Genomic DNA, 21,583 nt, shown 5'->3' on the forward strand with positions numbered 1-21,583 from the left:
AGAAGACAAAGATGAATAAATAAATAAGAAAGATATAGACATAAATAATAACAATTAAAGTAGAAAATATGGTAAAAAGGGAAAGATATGTAGAACAAGAGCTGCAAGACAAATGAGATCACAACCAGCTATACCAGTTGACCAAATGGTACCTGGATGGGCCTTGAAAATTTTACACAGTGATTATCGGTGGAGGGAGCAAAGAAACAAGGAGGACAACAGAGGTAGGAAATTATGAGCCACTCTTAGAGGTCAGTCCAGTGTGGTTAAACAACAGAACATGTGAGAAGAGGCTACACTCTGCTCTGCGTACTGAACATGGAATTTTGGACAAACCGAAAAAGTAGAGAACAAAAGCATCTGGTATAAAATTTGAGAGGGAAGTCGGGTACAGAGACAGAAGAAGACCAAGAACAGGTGATTAGGAATACCTACATTTAAAGGGACTTTCTGTCCTTGCAACTGCTCAAAAGAAATGAGACCATTACTGAGTACCACATTCTCTTATGAAAGTCAGATGGGAGGAAATAAATTCTGTAATCGTCTAAAACCAAAGGAATAAATCAAGTTCTAAATGTCAGTATCTGGGAATACCACCAACTATCATTAAAAGACATTTCTTACTCTGTTTAGAAGATAAACTATTTTCATCTATTTATTCCTATAAAAATGACATAATTAATTTCTAAACAGTGACTCACAAGGTAAGGGGTCTGTTTAATTAAGTCACCTAATTCACAAAGCACAAAAGGGTCTCCAGGAAGATCTGCACATGCTGTGCACAGACCTAAAAGATCCACTGGGAAGTTCAATTAAGTGGGACGAGGACAAAACAACCAAATTTCATAAGCAGCTTTTTCCATTAGACTAAAAGAAAGCATGTCTAGTCAGTATACTGCATTTAGCTTGCTGACCTCTAAAAAGTCTCAAGTCATCTTGGAATCCCAAGTTTGGGATAGTACCTGGCACTTACCTTTTAATAAATGTTTTATTAACGAGAGAAGGGCCTAACATCAGTATTTCAGATTTATACAGCATGGATATGTATATCACACAGGTTTATATATATATCAACCTGTGTATATATATCACACAGGTTTACAAGTGTGATATTCAATGTGCTCACAAATGACTTTTCAAATTACTTCTCTCGGAGTCCATGAACCATCAGAAAAAGACTGAGCTATATTTACAACACTATACTTTCCAAGGTTAGAGCCAGATACACAGAGATATTTTTCGATAAATGTACTGGAACTAAAGGATTTTTCCACTGAGTCCTAAAATTAATGAACTAAAATAATGTCCCATTCTGTAAACATCCCACTTAGTTATATTAGATATATTTATCTGTATACTCAGTTCCAAAAGCTCTAATTCTGGCAATTTTCATAAGGAAAGAATGCCATTGCTTAATAGACTATAATAGCGTGACTGTTGGCCCTGGCCGGGGGGCTCAGTGCACAAAGCATTGTCCCGGCGTGCCGAGGTCACGAGTTCCATCCCCTGATGGGGCACAAACAAGAAGCAATCGATGAGTACACAACTAAATGGAATGACTAAGTGGAACAAGAAGCTGATGCTTCTCTTTCTCCCTCAAATCAATGAAAAAAAAATTTTTTTAAATAGTATGACAGGCAGAAAGATGATTCTTGGTACCTTTATGGTTTCAGTGGGGACTCCAGGCTCTGGAACTTTATCCAAATAAGTGGTCAAGTCTTGATCAACATGTTCAAACACTAGTGTTAGTTTAGTTTCTCGGTCTGTTCGTGACACAGTGCACACATCAAATAACCTAGAAGAAAAAAGAAAGAGATATTAAGTAGGTGGCAATAAGCAAAGATGTAGCCTGTATGTCTTACACATATCCCTTAATTTGATCAAATAGGAATAAAATAAAAGGCCAGGGTTGACCATTCCTTGTGATAATACTTAAGGATATTCTACGAGACGTGACACTTGAATAGTGCTATGCAAGTTCAGGAGAGGAGCACTTGGCTAAATGGTGACAAAAGGCACAGTAGCAAAGAGACAGGAACATGGCTGGAGCTTAAGAGGATCTGCTTTGGAGTGTTTCCTTATTTAAGATGTTAGGTAGAACTTAAGTGATGTAGACAGTTTCAAAAACTGCAGCCTAGGAAAAATATGGTTCTTCTTAGCTCATGGTTCAAGAATTATTAAAAAGAGTGACTGAACATTCTTTGGAGATGCTGGAGTCCGCAATAAAGGTTTTGCTGGACTTTAAAGTGTTAACAATCATGCCTATGAAGACAAGCATGACGGAGTATGGAGAAATTTGGTTTATTTCTGAGAGAGCCTTCTCATCCTGGTGAATCAAATAACTTCCCTAGAAGGGCATAAATTCTTAGTTTTAAAATTCCAAATACCATGCTAATCAAAACTGAAATTCAAACTTTTTTTTTTTCGGGAAGGGAAAAGAAACTGCATTGGTAAACTATGTCATCGTTAAATAATAAAGACTAACCAACTTTGTAATCAAGTTTGGATGGGCACAATTTCTTTCATTAAATCCTATAACCAATTCAAAACTTAAGTTTCAAAAACAAAATTTTCAGTAGCAAAACGATTTTCAAGTCAAAGGACAGATTTTCCTTGAATTTCAACCCTACATAGCACACTATCTGGTACATTAGATGTTCACCAGATGTTTCCAGAATTAAATAAACCTCCCATAAACAAGCAGTAGGTAAATTTCTTGATAATAATGTAATAGAAACACCAAGAAAAGGTTAATAAAATGTTTCTCATATTATTTTCTTTCATTATTAAAATTTAATAATACTCTTCAAAGACACTAATTATATTTGTGCACATAACCCAATTACTAAAATGCAGGACTGCCTCTCAATTATCCACTTTGTATATTATCTCTGTTAAATTTTTAATGCTTAGCTGGTTCACCATACCACCCTATGCATTTCTAGGATATATAGGCCCCACAACATTTGGTACTTCTCTGTGAATCTAAACTGAACTTGAAAAGAAACTAAAGAACACTATAATTAAGTTAAATCTAGTGGGGTGAACAATACCACCACCAACCGCACACAATTCACAGCCAGATTCCAACTAGTTTTTCATTATAGGAAGTTTGCAGTAAGTTCTACAACTCAGCTAAAATCAATTAAGATCACCTGCATTTCTTCCTCACATTTATCTACTACCAAATATTTCAATTGCTAAATTTTTAATCACTGACAGTTCCAAAGTTATTTTTCCCCCTGAATTCTAAGGTCTTCCAATGTCACTAACGTGACTTACTCTGGAATATTATTCTGCTAAAGTAAAAACTAATTAGTAAATTTATTAAAGATAGTACAAGTCATCTGAGTGTCATACTATGAAAATATGGTTGCTGTTTGCATGGACCTGACACCTGGGATGTTTATCAAAACAACTTTAAATTTGGTAATTAGAGGTAACTACCATTTATTCACAGGCTCCTGTGAACCATCTTCTTCCCATTAAACCCACACGCTTTGACAGCTTCGCTTTTTGCTTGCTTCTGAAGAAAAACGAGCTCCACAATCACCATGCTTCTTCCTATCTGTTGCTTCTATTTTTGTAGTAAAATAAAATGGCAATGAACCAAAAATGGTATGTACTCAGATCAAGCACAAACATGGGAACGACGCCATTGCAACGGTGCCTTTTAAGTGATATTTCAAACATGTTTTCCGTTATAATTAACACATTTCCTCAAAGAGAAACAGTGTTTATCACTGCCTTGGGTCAGTGATGATTTTAGTAACAACTCCAGTTCTTACTGCACTTAAGAGTTTTTCCTATAAAAGACATTTTAGTCATTTCCAAAAGGAAAACACAAGTTTGCCTGGGACACAAGGGGACAATGAAGTGATCACGGAACACTGCTGAACCAGTCACCTTTCCAACCGTCTGAAGTTACCTAAGAGCCGTGGCAGGACACCAAGTTGCTTCATCTCATGAAACCATTCTCAGACACTCTTTGTATGACACAATACACAAAGAACATCTAACCCACCCAAGTTACTTTCCTCTAAGTTATATCACTTTCTTCAAAATATTAAGACTCACCATTTTTGAAAAAAGGCCCTAATTTTGTTTTATTTCTTTTTAAATTTTTATTAGTCTATTACAGTTTACAGTCACTATTATGCTGTATTAGTTTCAGGTGTACAGCATAGTGGTCAGACAAACCTGTACTTCACAAACTGTTCCCCCCAATATATTTCAAGTATCCACCTGGCACCAACACAGTTATTACAATATTATCGATTCTATTCCCCATGCTGTACTTTATATTCCCGTGACTATTTTGTAACTAGCAAAAGGTCCTAATTCTAACTAGTGATTTTTAAAAAGTGGAAATTTTAAAGAGTCATGTCACAGTGAACCAAGCAGGGCTTTCTTATATGAACTTTATATTATATAAATATCTTCTAGGCTACAAAATAAAGGTGTGAGGTAGAAATGGCTCACGCTGATTCAGGGAAATAATCCTTTTTATTAAGGTGCCATTATGAATTTCATTTGGGAAATGGAGTATATTACATTTTCTTCCAAAATTCACAAGTGACATCAAGGGAAGTAAAAGTCCCAGGAAGCCCTGAAGGATAGTCCCCTTTTTGGTTTTAATGCTGGATACCAACACCCTACAGACGCAGTGCGCCACAGAAGGCATTCTGGGAAATCATGCTCCACACTAAAATAAGAAATTTAGTTTGATTTAATTGTTTAGCAAACATTATCAGAGTAAAAATTAAGTTCTAGTAGTCATAATGGGGAGAAAATGCATTTTGAATCAACAGTTATAAATATTAATTTTAAGAATTTTAGGACATAATATACTGCTCACAATAATTAGAGGAGATATTTTATCGCTTCATATTCATTTTGAAATATCCCCTAATTTTTGTGAGCAGTATATAAATGATGCTTTTTCATCTACAGTGACTCCCTCTGGAATTACCCCAAATCAAATAACAGTCGCTTTGGTGGGAAAGGAAGAGAAGACAGATGCAAATCTCACATAAAACAACTGAGCTAAACAAGAACCGAAATCCCTGATATTTGGCAAGAGGTTAACAATCTGTGATATATTTATATAAATCAATGAGGAATGTGGCCAGGCTGCCTAGAACCCTTACACTTGCAAAACAAAAGAGCCAGACAGGTCTCAACATTTGAATATAAACACTGGAAAAGAACTCCAACTGTGTGACTCCTTGTGTTGACCAACATCTCAAGACTTTTTAAACTTTTTTTTTTTTTTGCTATTCAGTAAACTGACAAAAATACCATTTCAATGACTGCATGACTGCAGTTCCATAAGAGAAATATAATCACATTGCGCTGAATATGAACATTATCTCAGATTACTTTTAAAGGAAAACTACCATTCAATACTTATCCATTCCAGCTTAGCTTAATGTGACCCAAGAAAATGCTCAAAAAGTAGAAGCGAAAAGGGGTTCTCAGCACTTATTGAGGCTATGAATCCAGTTTAGCTGTAAAAACACAATCCCAAAGAAGCAGATAGGTTAATGCCATTTCACAAGTAAATCAGTCAAGCCCCTTGCTATTCTAGTAAGTAATTCTCTCGCTGTCTCTCTTGTCCTGATCTCCAGCTGCAGGGCAGAGAGCAAGTACTGTGGTTCAGCACAGCTCAGCTACCCAGCTGTCCCAATGATGTAATTATCTTCTAATAAAATATCTCCGTGAATTAACTCTGCATCCTACCCATTGTAATTCCTAATGACTGCTTCCTGTTCATGTTCTCAATTTAACTTGCTATTCTGGGTCTACTGCATGGACAAGTTGTCTTCACCTAATGGATGGGATTACATCCAATAGGTTTGGGATTGCCAAAGATTATAATTTACAAAGGTCTCCCAAACAACATGCTTTGGAAACACCAAGCCCTGCCTTTCTATTGTGGTTATAATAAAAGGGAAATCTGCATTATTTGCTGTGATTAAACTCTGACCTGTCACAGGAAGGTCTATGAGAATTTTTTTCCAGTCACTTTTCCCCCCATACTCTTCAATGTTTGGACATCAAACAGTAAGCTATCTGGCACAGCTGACTAAGGGCGTTAAACAAAATTATATTTGAACTACATCCTGCCTTTGGAATGGGGAAGAATTTTTTAAAATCTCTAATCTCTTCCTTTATAATCCATGAAGCACATTCTGTGGCTATAGATTGCATGTACCAAATTTATGTTCACACATTCCACTAGCTAGCCCTGCACCGCTGGATACTGCCCAGGGTTTTATTTTGTTCATTCAATATGGACTGGGCGTACGTTTTTTCTCAACCAACACTGGATGGTGTAATTCCAGAAGTATTTGCCACCAGCAATAATGAGCAAGCTACCAGAAAGACAGAGCCATTTCAGCGGCATTCATAAACCGACCATGTGCGCAATTTATCTACCTACCATGTGCAGGCAGTGTGGCTGGTTTTAGGGATTCCAGCAGATTCAAAGATGGGTACTGTCTTTGAGAGCTTTACTATCTATTGGTGGGAAGAGACTGATAATGTAAAACTAAAAGTAATTGATACATGGGCATGTATTGCTTCCAAATAAATTCTATAAGCAGTTAATATGAAACCATGTATCACATCAGAGTAAATTCACTCTACATCCTATTATGGTATATGTCTGTGGTGTTGCCTTACTACATCTATTTCCTCTTCTGGAAACCATATTCTCATTTTTTGTTGAGGAACTACTCTAGCCCCTATATTCAGGCAATACAGGCCGGGGGGCTGGGTGCAGGATGGCATGCAAACCGATCCTGGGAAAACAGGGTGACAGTGACTGATTCGAGGATGGACAGGCCCATGAGAATCGGTCCCAGGAATTTTACTAAAACTTCTTGGAGAGTAGAGCTGTCTTTATTCTGGGATTACCAAACTTGCAGCATACGAGCCTGCAGCTGCTGCTGGCCATCTTCGTCATCACTTTAGTGAGCCTACCGTGGTGAACGCAACCACCAGTGCAGAGTCGGAGCAGAGAAGCCCAGATTCCGGATGACACTGTTTATGCACCAGACCCGCTTACGCCAGAACTACCCCTGCATTTATCTGTATGTGAGCCAGTAATGTCACTTGTGCTTGCCCGGTTTGAATTGGGTTTCTATACCTGTAAGGTCCGTGGATAATGGGGAAAGGTCACGTGGGGAAAGGTCACTCAGACCCGGGAACTTTGGCTAGGACCGCCCACAACCAAGCGCGCCAAGAGAAACTTCCCAAGAGCCCTTCGGAAAAGAGCGATAGTCTGCCAGCCCGTGAGATTTCACCACATCATATTAGCTTGACCACCCTAGGGACCCTTGAAATATCTCTCACGCGGGTCACCCCTTGCGATTTCTCTGATCCCTGACGCCCAGGACCAGAGAACATCGTCAGGGCAGCACGGTACTCAATAAAGCCTTTACTATTCCACACTTTGTGGCTCCGGCCTCTTCCTTCTTTCTCAGCGGGGGAAAAATACCTTAAAATACCTTACAACAAAAGATAGTCCTAAGGCATCAGTATTTTGAAATTAAATGACTATGAAACATCAATATATGAATTCAAATACATCTTACATACTATTTAGGAAAACTGAATTAAGCTTAAGCACACAAGCAATGGTCACTTCCTCAAGGTAACTAACCCAGATTTTTGACTTGCAGGAAGACTATTCATCCTAAATGGTTCTCGAGTATGTACACTGGATGAAAGTAATTGATATTTCTAATTAACAGATAACTAATATTCAATTCATAATTAATATAAATACTTATTAATATTTCCCAAGGAGCCATGAGAATTCTTCTCAGGATTCCTATTTGAGGTCTCTGGTCTGACCACAGACACATTTTTATGGAGAAAAAGTAAAGAAAGGAAGAAGACAGACAAGCTTTCGCCAACAGGAATATGGAACCTAGAACAGGAAAGGTAGGAAGAGAGGAGGCAAGAGGAAGTACTTGAAAATAATACCAAGGTACAGAATTTAATCAGTGTAAAGGTAGAGGACAATGCTTGGACATATGTTCTCCTGAAACCTTCAATTAAACAATCCCTCTCCTGCTAGCTGTTGCTTGAAACTAGGAACTAGAAGTACAGTACACAGGAACGCCATATCAGCAGCAACTCTAAAAAAGCAGGGAAACCCTTTTTGTTACTTACTGTGACACTTAAGGCGACCATAACCTGACAAAGGAATACAAAGTCAACATCTTTTACTTTGTATTCTTTGTATACTTTTACTAAATTATTTTATTTCTTACAGCCTTAAAAGAGAGTGTTATAAGAATGTTTCAGCCTGACCAGGTGGTGGCGCAGTGGATGGAGCGTCGGACTGGGATGCGGAAGGACCCAGGTTCGAGACCCCGAGGTGGCCAGCTTGAGCGCGGGCTCATATGGCTTGAGCAAAGAGCTCACCAGCTTGGACCCAAGGTCGCTGGCTCCAGCAGGGGGTTACTCGGTCTGCTGAAGGCCCGCGGTCAAGGCACATGTGAGAAAGCAATCAATGAACAACTAAGAAGTCGCAACGCGCAACGAGAAACTGATGATTGATGCTTCTCATCTCTCTCCGTTCCTGTCTGTCTGTCCCTGTCTATCTCTGCCTCTGTAAAAATAAATAAATAAATAAAAAATTAAAAAAAAATATAAAAAAAAAAAAAAAAAAAAAAAAAAAAAAAAAAAGAATGTTTCACAGTTCATTTTCTTCCATAGTCCATCTATAAAGTTTCTACTGATCTAGTTTTAGCTTCTGTCTACATACCCGGGGCAATGAGGACCTATTGAGTTAATATCTTTGCATCCATTAACCAAAAAATGTTTTACAAATTAAATGAGAATCCCCCAAACTGGGCAAGTTTACAAGACGTGACTTGCCTACAGTAAATATTTAAAATTGAGCAAACTCTAAAACTTGTATATATAGAAGCACACAGCAACTGATCAGCACAAAACTGGCATGCTACTACTAGCTGGATCCCGAATAAGCCTATTTGAGATGTCTTAATAGGTATATGGGCTGCCTATCTATTGCTCTGCTCATATTCAAGGTGAATTCCTAAAATGGACATTAAATACTAGAAATCAAACTCCTTCCATAGTCCTACAAGAAGCATGAGAGTCACTCATATTATCAAACACAATTCTTTGAACTGCTAATACATTTTATCTGAATGAAGTGCAGCGATGAATGTGCAGCATCCCTCTGTTAAGCAAATGATACACTATTAGGGGAAGAAGAAAGCATTAGAAAAAAATCAAATGAGGAAATCACAAAAATATTTTTTTCTTTCATAGGAATGGTAGCAGGGGCAAAATATTCAATGAGTGAATACTGAATCACTATGCGGACGGACAACTATGTCCCCAAAGTCAAGAGAAGGGAAACAGCAAGATGATGAGTGGATACTGTTGCTGAGCCCACTTCCAATACAAAATAGTTTTGTAAATTAAAAAAAATAAAGTCAACTTGATGAAAAGAAACATGGCAATTGTAAAAATTAGGAATGTTTACGTCTTGATTAGTAGAAACACCACTGACCATCTCCAGCTACAGCCAGCAATGAGAAAGTACTTTTATCTGTTGAGGTCTCTACCTACACATGATTACCTTAGTTGTAGCCTTTTTCTTACACAATAGTTAGCTTCAACCAGCCATTCACACAGATATGCTGGTCAAAAATAAGAGCCTCCATCAGAAAGGGAAATCTAAGAATAATAGGCAAGCCAGAAGACAGGGAGAAGAGAGCAGAGAACCTATTCGGGCAAATAACTGATGAGAACTTCCCAAACCTATGGAAAGAGCTAGATCCTCGAATCCAAGAGGCAAACAGAACACCTGTGGATTCTAGTTACCTCAATCCAAAGAGCCCTTCTCCAAGACACACTGTATTAAAACTACCAGAAATTAATGACATATAATAGCCTAATGGGACTGAATGAATTAAAGAGACCAAAAAACTTGCAACATTTGGTGTGAGGAAGGGGTTGGGGGTCCCCATGTCCTAAAACCTACTGGCAGGTCAGAGATTCCAGATCAGCAAACCAAAGAATCATAAACTAAAAGTGCCTCTCCATATCTTTGCTTATTTTTTTAATTCTCCACAGCACACATCACAGTGTTGAACACACACTAAATAGCCAATAAATGTTTACTGAATGAATAATGTTTTTCAAAATTAAAACTCAGGCAAAAGTCAGGAGCAAAGTAAAAGAGAGGACCTTAAAGGTCATTAGGAAAGCGTGGTACTCTGACTAAGCCAAATCCTAAAACCAAGGACTCTCCCGCTACTACCCTGCTTTCATTAATCAACACTGGTTAGTTTGCTCCCTATCTACTAGCTACTTCTTCACATTTTAACATTTTGAGTCCGCACAACAACTCTATGGGATGTTACTTATTTTACAGATGAAGAAACAGATGTAGGTAAACAAATCTTCACTGCAGCATCATTCATAATAGCCAAAAAGTAGAAATGACCTAAATGTCATGAACAAACAGAATGAAGCATATTCACATAATGGAATACTATTTGGTAATTGAAAGGAATGATGTACTGATACATGCTATGACATGGATAACCCTTGAGAAATGACGCTAAGTAAAAGGAACCAGTTACAAAAGGCCACATAGGACATGAATTCTTTTCTATGAAATGTCCAGAACAGGCAGAGCCACAGACAGAGGCTGCCTCGGCTGGGGGCAGTGGGGAAGTAGAGGAGGGGGGGGGAATGGAGAATGACTGCTGATGGGTATTGGCTTTCTTTGTAGGATGATAAAATGTCCTACCATTACAGCACGGTGGTGTACACAACTCAGTGGATATACTAAAAAAAACCCCACTGAACTGTATACTTCGACAGGTGAATCTGATGTTATGTAAAGTATATCTCAATAAAGCTGTTTAAAAACAAAAAGAGAAAAGAAATAGCCATAGGGAGGTGCAGTACTTTGCCTAAGGCACAAGGACAGTAGGTGGTGAAGACGTGAAGCCAAGCAATCTGGTTCCATAGTCCAGTTTCCTAACCCCTCTGTCTGTGGCACAGCATTTGGGGGCAGTGACCTCTCTGTGGCAAATGAGACACTGCTGACAGGCACTGTGAGAACGCCAATGCCTAACTGTCTTTGGTAAGCTTGGCTATCCCAGTATGTGCTTTACATGCTGGGCTGGAAAAAGAAGATGTTCAGAAAATTCACAGGAAATATACAATGAAGTTGAGACCACTGATCCCCAAAACTTGCTTACATCCTTCCCTTGACTAGTTAGAAAAATGACATGCTTCCATTAACCCAGCAGAGTTTAAACAGATATTCTTATATCAAGAAGATGTGAGGCCCTGGCTGGTTGGCTCAGTGGTAGAGCTTCGGGCCGGCGTGTGGAAGTCCCGGGTTCAATTCCTGGTCAGGGCACAAAGGAGAAGCACCCATCTGCTTCTCCACCATTCCCCTTCTCCTTTCTCTATCTCTCTCTTCCCCTCCCACAGCCAAAGCTCCATGGGAGCAAAGTTGGCCCAGGTGCTAAGGATAGCTCTGTGGCCTCTGCCTCAGGGCTGGAATGGCTCTGATTGTAGCAGAGCAACGCCCCAGAGGGGTCGAGCATCGCCCCCTGGTGGGCATGCCAGGTGGATCCCAGTTGAGCACATGAGGGAGTCTGTCTGCCTCCTTCCCACCCCCAACCCCCACTCCCACTCCCACCCCGCTTCTCACTTCAGAAAAATACAAAAAAACAAAACAAACAAAAAAACAAAACAAAAAAGGGATCAGCTCAAGCTTGAGTCAGAAAAGCACAGTAACATCCTGGAGAACTTCCAACATTCGATTCTATCTCCACTTCTGACCTGTAAAGTCCTTGTTCCCCAGCTCTGGGCCTCTCTTGAGGAAAAATGATAAATCTGCCCAAACAAGGCAACTGTCTGTGATGAAGAGTATCTGCTGGGTCATAAAATAAAACCAAGCCAGTTCTTCCTGCCCCGTAAGCCAAAAACATTTCCTAATCACGTCTCTCCTAGGTGAGCAGATGTACCCCACCCCAATCCACTCAGGTCCTGACACTTAGGTTCCTATCTAACAAAACCAACACTGAAATTGGTTCCCTTTAAGGAAACAGGTATAACATAAACATTTGAGAAAATGTTAAACTACAGTAATAACCTAAAGAAACATAAATGGGAACATCAGGGATTTACTATTTAAGCCCTTCAAATTCAGTTAACAAAAGTTTTTCAATGATATGAACAGCACAGTATTTGTGAGGGGTTGTGGGAAACGGGTCCCCATCACTGTAGGAGTATAAATTGGTAAAAAAATAAAAAACAAAAATCTTCCTAGGGAGTAACCTGGCTAAAAAATTACATATGTATCTCACATACACACACATATATCTTACATCCACATATATATCACATACACACACACGTGGTTCTTAAAGTGATGATACAGATTCCTATTTATTGAACACAGAAAGATGGAAAGGCATTCAGAAAATAAATATTGTAAAAAGAAAATGCAGAAAAGAGTATATGCAGTATGATTCCACATACAAAATGGTAGAAAGACAAATCAAGATGCTAACATTGATTATTTCTAGGTAATGAGATCAAAGAATTTTTTTTCTGCTATCTTTTCTAAACTTTCTACAATGAGAATTTATTTTTAACAAGAAATCATTTTAAAAACAAGCATTTTAAAAGCTTTTCTCATTCAAGTTTTCTTCTTTTCATCACTCACATACTTCTCTTCAATTTGCTCCTGAGTACTGAGGAAATCCTACTCAACAATCCTGAAAAGGTGGCTTTTAATATTAAATATGTTAAGAACTTAAGTGTTTAATTTCGTTTTAGAAGAAAAAAATAATATTCATGTATTCAACTCATTAAAGGCATGTGATTTGTAATCCTCCCCCCATATGGGATGACTTCATAAAAAAGAATGGGGGAATAATAAAATTATTTTTCCAATATCTGGCTAATTGTCAGATCAAAAGTAACAATTACTATGGAATACAAGAGAACCAATGACAGCTCACAAAGTCTTCAAATTACTCTAGTGGCCATCATATAAGCCAAACAAAATTCTGCGTGATATAATTACAGAATTTTCTAAGTACAGCTAGTGCTCGACTTACAACCACGATTGGTTCCGACAGACCAGTCATAACACGTTTTGGTCCTAAGTTGAGTAGGCTATATGTACAGTACTGTGAAATGATGTTATAAAAAATTTTAAGTCAGATTTTATCATAATTTTCTTTCATTATTGTTATATATCATAATTTTCTTTGTTCATTTTATGTCATTTGTATCATCTCTACACCATTTTGTTTCTTATTTTTACATTCGTCAGGTTTAAGTAAAACACTGCATTACCAGTACAACTGGTTTAATATTTGCAAAGATAATTTCCTCTTGGTAGACATCTTGGGAGGGGCTTGATGAAAAATATCCAAGACACAAAACACAAATTGCTGTACCGAGTCTGGGATAACAGTTGATATGGTGCCTGCGGAGATGGTAGTGCTGCCGGAAGCTGGTCCGCACTGTCGTAAGCCCAGCTGGGTTGTGCTGCCAGACGCGGAGCAGTCGTGGCTAGCGATTGTGGTTGTAAGTTGCATAGGTTGTAAGTCAATCAATATTTGTATGGAGAGAGTGTTAGAAAGTATCTGGTTCTGTACAACTGTTTTAAACAAACATGCAGAAACACAGGCCAAGAGAGGGCACAATGGAAAAGCTAAATTAAAAGAGTAAGACATCTATGTCTCATGACTGTCAATTTGGTGCCCTTTCTAATAAGATATAAGCAACCAAAGCAAAGCATGGTTTTTTAAAAAGCCCTTCTACAAATTAACATCTAACATCTTGCACTTTAAAATGAGATTTTTTCCAGCAGCTATTGTGCTAAGAACACCATCAGGAAACTATTAAAAGATAGGAAAACAGAACACAAATGGAAAAGCTGAAAGAACTGGTATCTCTATCAACTGCTAAGCTTAAGGATCTGGTTAGGCTGTTCTGTGCAGATGTAACAATATATAATAAAAACTGTTATGATTTTTAATATGTCCACACATCAATTTTATTTTAGAGTTTGATCTTTGTTTGAGGTATATTCCAGATAACAATGTAAATATTTCACTGCCTTTGTAAAGAGCAATTAAAAACTGAAGCAGATAAGAATTTATAAATGTAGCTCCAACTATAACTCCACCAAGGCAGAATTTCTCTTTTGCAAACACCACAGGAATAACTCATACTGCAACTCTGTTAGGTGACTAGGCAGTCCACAAAAGTGAGTTTTTTAGATACCTTATTCTTACCCATCTTAAACCCTCAAACTATTTTTAATAATGAAAGGTTTTTCAAACAAAAACAAACTCATAGATATAGACAACAGACTGGTAGTTACCAGAGGGAAAAAGGTGGAGGGAATGAAGTAGGTAGAGGGTCAACTATATGGTCACAGAGGGAAACTTTGGGAAGGGAGCATGCAATAAAGTATACAGATTATAATCTTGTACACCTGAAATTATATAACGTTATTAACCAATGTTATCTCAGTACATTTCACTTAAAAAATGAAGTTTTTAATGGAACTCTTTTCCCCCTGATATAATGAAAAAGACAGATACCTGTAACAGTAATAAATCTGCAAATGGCCACACCAAGTATAAAGATGTAATCTGTGACAATAATAACACGAAAGGGGACAGAGCTGTGTAAGAAAAAAAGTTTTTAAATACTATAAGAACTAAGTATTATTTCAAACTAGATTGGTTATAAGTTTAAGATTCTGTCACCTCCAGTGTCATCACCAAAAAATTCTTTATTTTGAAACTATCTTCATGTCCTGAGAAAAACTTCCTAGAATCTCCTCTCTAATCTATCACTTATGAGCTTTAGGGTGAGTCTGGGACTGTGTCAAGAACTTTACCTATGAAACTCATTAAATTTTTTCAATATCCCTATTAAGTAGGTACTATTATTCTCATTTTATAGATGAAGAAGCTGAGAGTCAGAGGGTCATCTGTCCAGAGTGACAAAGCTCGTAACATGCACAACCTGGATTTCAAATAAAAGCCTTCACAGGGTTCTCTATCTCCTCCATCTGGACCTTCTCCAGTTCGAGCCTCATGGTCCTGTTCTCTTACCACCACCACCAGATAACAGACAACAAATGATAATTACACTGGAGAACAATTTTTTTTTTCATTTTCTGTTGCATGAGGTTTTAGAACTGTTTCTATATATTTCTGCATTGCTGATTTCAAATCTGAAATCTCTTTTTTGGTGCATGCTCCAGTTTTTATGCAATATTCATTTCTTTTTGTTACAGTTAATGGCATACATTGGTTTTCAAATTGAAGTTAAAGGGCAATGACTCTTGGATTGAACATAACCACAAGGCAATTAATGTTTTACAAACATCACTTTTATATAATTGTAGTTGTTTTTATTTGTAAAAAATTATTATCTGATAAAAATACCCTCTTATTTTGTTTTAAGATTGAATCATGGCTTCTTCGAGTAGGCGTAAACATAAAAATAGTCCTGACACCTTCTGTTATATATGTGGCTGTTGCACACTTCAACGTCAAAGGCACAATATTTCATCATTTGTGACACGTGCATATATTGCCTGTTTTCAGCAGTTGCAATTGGTTATTCAACTCATCTGCAAGACGATTATAATGAAATAAAAATTGTCCTCAACTTTCTGAAGTATGAGGAGCATAACTGGATCATTTGTGTGGATCTTAAAATGGTCAGTTTCCTGCTAGGACAACAGAGAGGTTTCACGAAGTATCCTTGCTTTCTGTGTTTGTGGGACACCCGAGCTCGGGAGAAACACTGGACACAGAAGGAGTGGCCGAAACGTGAAACTCTAGAAGTAGGGATGCAAAATATTGTGAATGAACCTGTAGTTAATTGAGGCAGGATCATTTTCCCCCACTTCACATCAAATTTGGTTTAATGAAGCAGTTTGTTTAGGCTTTGAATAGAGAAAGTGAATGCTTTCAACATATTATTTCTGCTTTTCCGTCCTTGTCTTTAGAGAAGATAAAAGCAGGTGTATTCGATGGACTTCAAATTCGAACCCTCATACGTGACGAAGAATTTGCCAGGAAGATGAATAAGGAGGAGAAAGCAGCCTGGTAGTATTATATTTTGTGGCAGTTACAAAGAACTTCCTTGGCAACAAAAAAGCAGAAAACTATGAACTTCTGGTTCAAAGGATGCTGTTGGCTTTCCACGACATTGGATGTAACATGAGCGTTAAGATTCACTTCCTGAACAGTCACCTTGATAAGTTTCCCAAAAATCTTGGAGCTGTTAGTGATGAGCAGACTACTGCTAGAGCATCAAACGAGATTGTCCTCAACAAGTTCACAAATGCAAGAGCTACAAATGCAAATTTTTGCCTGAACAGAATTTAAATAGGTTTTGCGTAAATTTTATGATTAAAATAAGTGTTTTAATATGTTCTGTTTTGAAATTGTGGACAAATTCTGATGCAATATATTTTAGTGTATTAGTGTATTTACTGCATTATATAAATTATTATATTTTCACAAAGATGATGCCCAGGAAGACATTCTACCTCATTATGTTAAACTAAATGTTGAAAATTTTACAATAAGATGAAAACCTAAAATCTTGAATTGCAAAAGAACTGTAGCTTACAGAAAAAAAACTAATGTCAGATTTGAAATCAGCACACTCGAGTTAGGTAAGAACAAGTGTTTTTGTGGATGCAACAAAAATTTCATTCCCCAGTGTTATCTCCTTCGTGGCCATGGGCTTCAGATAGTACCTAAAGGGGGTGAATTTCTAATTTGTCTTTCCAAAACAGTTCTCTTCCCACACCCAGTTACCTCTTGGACAACTTCAACCAATATTCTGAACGCTTCAATTTCGAACATCTAGAACAAAGCTTATATCTCCTTAATGAATCACACCACCACCTAACCAATTTAAGTCCAGAAACCTTCAAGTAATCCTAGATTCTTCCAATTCCCCACACATCCCACCAAACATCATCTGTCACCAAAATGTTTCTCCATCCACTTCCACTTCCCAAGTTCAGCTACTCATCACCCTTGGCTACACTCCTAGCAGAGGGCCTTTCTCCTGTCTCCCTGCCTCATGGAGACTCCCTGTCCTCACCTCTCACTCTGGTCAGTGAACCCTGTACAATGTACATCTGATTGTAACACTAAACAAATACAGTCACCCAACAAATTACTTACTAAATATTTGTTATTCCCTCACACATTGTATTGAATGCTAGGAATAAGAAGATCAAAGGATAAAATAAATTGTCTTAAGTTATTTAGTGTCTGGTGGGACGGCAGACACAAAAAGATGAGTATCAATCAATCTGGAAATGCTGAGGTAGAGAAATATACAGGATATTTCAAGAGTAATAAATAAAGAGGGACTCCTAATGAAAAACTGTAGAAAAAAGTTTGCAGCGGAATCGACAACTGAACTATCTTAGACCATCACGAGTTACCAGAGCAAGTGGCAAAGAGAGAGCCCTCAAGAACAAGATAAAGTGTGAACGACAGCAAGACATCCTCTGGGAGAGAAACCTCGCATGCCATAAGGACCTTATATCCTTTTGACTTTTACATAGCTCACTATGATCGCCGTGGATAAGAGGGGCATCGTGGCAGGAAGAGCATTAAGGAGACTGTAACTGCAGGAAAATAAAGAGGGTCTGTCCTAAGGAACTGGCAGCAAGGACGAAGAGCAGAGTGCAGATTCCAGAAATATTTAGGAGGTTGAATTGGCAGGACTCGCTAAGTGTCTGAATGTTGCGGGGGTGGAGGGATAAGGAAGGAGAAGAAGCCAAGGGTGACTCATAGGCTTTTGACTTTGGGGACTTGGTGCCACCCCATGAGATACAGCAGTGTTCCCAGAGCTCTGGTTTGCAGAGACCTGTACATTTTCCAACACATATAGGGCTCTGACCAAACATTGCCAACTCAAGACATAAATATACCCTACCATCTACTACTGTCAAGTATCATTTCATAAAGAAAGAGCATTTTAACACCCAAAAAGTAAATAGATTTAGCTTTCTGAAAAATTCACCACAGGCCCTTATTTTCTAATTTCTTCACAGACGATGGAAAATTGGTACCAGGCCTCCATCCAACACTGGGATGTCCTGAGATGAAGATACAGGAGAACAAGTTCATTTGGCTGCAAGAGGATGAGTTGAAGACAGAATACACAGTCCTGCCTTCACTAACTCTCTAGCCCAATAGGATTATCAATCCCATATACATTAAGGGTTGTGAAAGAATTCAAGAGTTTTTGGAGGCCCTGAAGAAGAAGCATGCAAATATGCCTAGAGAGGAAGTGGCTCGGGAGATGAGTCTCAAAGGATGACTTGGAATGTGCCAGAGAAATAAAGGAAGGTGAGTACAGTTGCGCAGAAGGAACGGCATGTCCAAAGGTATGTAGGTATGCAGGAAATTCACATTTAGGAACTGCGGACAGTTTGGCATGACTTGGTGATTATCTTGGAAAATTGAAAGAGAAGAGCTGGAAAAGTACACAGAAGCGAAATTGAGAAGAGTTTGGTAATCCAGGCAAAGAAGTCTGGAAATGATCTTACGGGCACTGGGAAGAGCTCAAGGACTTTGCAGTGAGCAATCCTTTGGCCAGTTTTAACACTTGGAAATACCACTCTGACTGCAGTCTAGAAGTTGGACTGTAGGAGAATAAAACTGGAGGTGAGGAAAATAGGTAAGAAGGGTCGGCAAAAGCCCAGATAAGAAATGGGCAGACGAGAGAAACAGGAGCAGCGGAGAAAAGACCCACACAACCAACCAGTGTTCCCTGAGCGCCTGCGTTCTTCAGGGGATAAAGACCAATGAGCTTCTTTCTACTTTTGTTAAACAAAAAGAGAATAATACTTTCACATAAGGTTTTGTAACTTAGGAGTTCTAACAATGCACCAAATGCTTTCACAAGCCTTTCTTTCATATACGTACGTGTGTGTGTGTGTGTGTGTATAAAACCATTTTTAAATTACACTAAATTATGCTATATGTATACTTTATTACACCATTTCCCTATTCTTGTAACACTGGCTCACTATAATAAATTCGTATAAGTGGCATTTGAGAAATCAAAAGGTATAGACTTTCTCAATCCCTGGTCAGGGCACATACAGGAAGAGATCGATGTTCCTGTCTTTCTCTCTCTCTCCCTTTCCCATTCTCTCAAATCAATTTTAAAAAATTATAAAAAGTATACACTTTTTTGGAACGAAAATATCACTTTTGAAAAAGTTCTTGATCCAAATGGCCTTAAAGATGATTGTATCAATATATACTCCCATAGTGATATCTACAAGGTTCAATCCACAGGATTTTGTGGCCAACCAGGATATAAAAGTTGAAGGAAGGAAAGAAGGTCAGAATGACTTGCAAGTTCTGGCTTAGGTTGCAAGGTAGATAACGGTGGTATTTCTAAAGAGTAGAACAAAAGAGGAAAAGAAGGTATGAGGAATAATTAATGTGTTCATTCCAGAAGAGATGAACTTGAGATGTTTGTGACATTCAGGTGGTAATAATGTCCAGCAAACAATTCTAAACACATACTTGGAGCTTTGGATACAGGTCAAGTAATAGTTTGGGAAGCTATCAGCATACAAATAAGACAGGGGGTTTTTTTTTTGGTGGTGGTGGTGAGGGCTATACCATGTAATAATAATAACATTCCTGAGTGGATCAGAGAAGTTGGCAAGAAAACAGGTGGAAAAAAATGTCACAAAAATAAAAGGAAATTACGAAAACAATTCCAGTTATAATAGCATCAAAAACAACAGAACACAGAACAAAGCAGCAGTACAAAAAGCTAACATTTATTGAGTGCTTACTGTGTGCCAGGCATGGTGCAAATAACTTTTGCCTGTGTTTATGTATTTCAACCTCTGAGCCCCATAAGGTAGGCATCATCACCTCTTTTATAAAGGAAAAGAACTGAGGTATTGAAGATGAGTAGAAAGCCCAGCATCAGAAAGCTTGTAAATGAAGGAGCCAGGATTTGAGCTCACAGATAATCAGCACGAGAACCCTCTCTCCTAACCACTGACTGTATTTTCCATTCCACGGCTTACTAGGATCCTCCTGATCTTGACCTAATTACCACTCCATTCTCTTCGTGTAAAGAGATTCTATCCATCTGTGTATCTGCAGTTCCTGAAATGTGCTTTGCCTTGACACGAACTGCTTACCTCTGGCTAGAAAGCTCTTCTTTTCTCTATCTGGTGACCTCCTCTCCTCGTCCACAAAGACTGCTCAGGGGTGAACATTGTCCGTGGCCCTCACTTATCTCCCTTCTGTCCTCCCACTTCCACGGTCAAGGCTCCTATGCATTATTACAACATACCTGACTCACTGGAGGCCCTCAGCCATGATCGTTGAGTGAATAAATGAATACACGCAAATATTCAATTATCCTATAAGACAGTACACTAAATTTTTAGAAATAGCCTGAGCCAACTCTGATAAATTAAGTGGAGGATTAGGCTGACTAATATTGTTTTGGGTCCAAAAAGAGGTGTGATGATAAAGTAAAGATGTTGATTTTGGAGTCTGGTTCATAAAACAGTTCAGAAGACAATTCCAAAAGAGTCTGAAAATGTTTTGCTCAATTACAGCAGAGCTAGAAGAACTGGACTGCTTCCCGTCAGACGAGATTTATTTGTTCATATACGCTCTAGTATGGCGTTTCTCATTTTTTTTCTTTGACTCATTATTTTTTAGTCACATGGTAATAATAAGGTGGTTGCACTTTTATTAAACATATTCCATTTCCTAAAGAGCAAGCCACTAAATAAGTCATCCTCATTTTTTCCTTCATGCTGTCTTTCTACAGTAAGTGTATTGACATGTTAAAGAAATATTTTATTATCAGAGGGTGATTCTGCTTATTTCCAAAGAGGGAAGCAATTTTGCTACTCTTTAATTTAAACCTACCCTTAAACCCAAGGAATGTCTGGCTTACAGAAGGAAAAAAAAACAAGGTCCACAATCCATTAACTTGTGATGCACAGCTTTCAAAGCAATTTATATTCAGTATACATTTGTTTACTTAGCTGTCAGAGCAAAGCCTAAATCTCCTGAGTATCTTGCCAGTACAAAAGTATACTTAGACCAAAACTAGATCACAAAATGTTTTAACATGACATGTTCCACTTTTCCAAGATTTTTAACAATTTTCTAGGAACTACAGATAGACAGCTTCCCCAGAGAAACAACATCGTACCCTAAATTACATCCCAGATAAGCCCTGCCCCAGTGTGGACTCAGGGCACCATCAAAATAGAAGAGAACCCACCTGGGCAACACATTTGATCTCACTGTTCCTTCCAAGTCTAAATCTTGACATAGCAATCAGCCCAACGTGTTGAACCGCTTTACAAAGTTTTGGTCCAATTCTCTAAGTACAACAATCCATACATTTAGTTCAACCAATTTTTCTTAGGTCAGAATTTTATAGATCTTTACATTATGCATTTTGAATTTGTATATCCGAAGGTTAGCTCTAA

At 38.1% G+C, this 21,583-nt stretch overlaps 1 protein-coding gene across 4 annotated transcripts in view; it reads right to left on the bottom strand.

The window, feature by feature from the left end:
* Positions 1-21,583, bottom strand: part of CDK6 (cyclin dependent kinase 6) — a 254,199-nt gene that overhangs the window by 182,053 nt on the left and 50,563 nt on the right. For all 4 annotated transcript variants that reach the window (XM_066240301.1, XM_066240303.1, XM_066240302.1 and 1 more), the window contains exon 3: positions 1,660-1,795. In XM_066240301.1, coding sequence (XP_066096398.1) covers positions 1,660-1,795 — 136 coding nt within the window. The remainder of the gene's footprint in view (positions 1-1,659; positions 1,796-21,583) is intronic.

The sequence above is a fragment of the Saccopteryx bilineata genome, chromosome 7, assembly GCF_036850765.1.
Source record: "Saccopteryx bilineata isolate mSacBil1 chromosome 7, mSacBil1_pri_phased_curated, whole genome shotgun sequence".
Taxonomy (NCBI): domain Eukaryota; kingdom Metazoa; phylum Chordata; class Mammalia; order Chiroptera; family Emballonuridae; genus Saccopteryx; species Saccopteryx bilineata.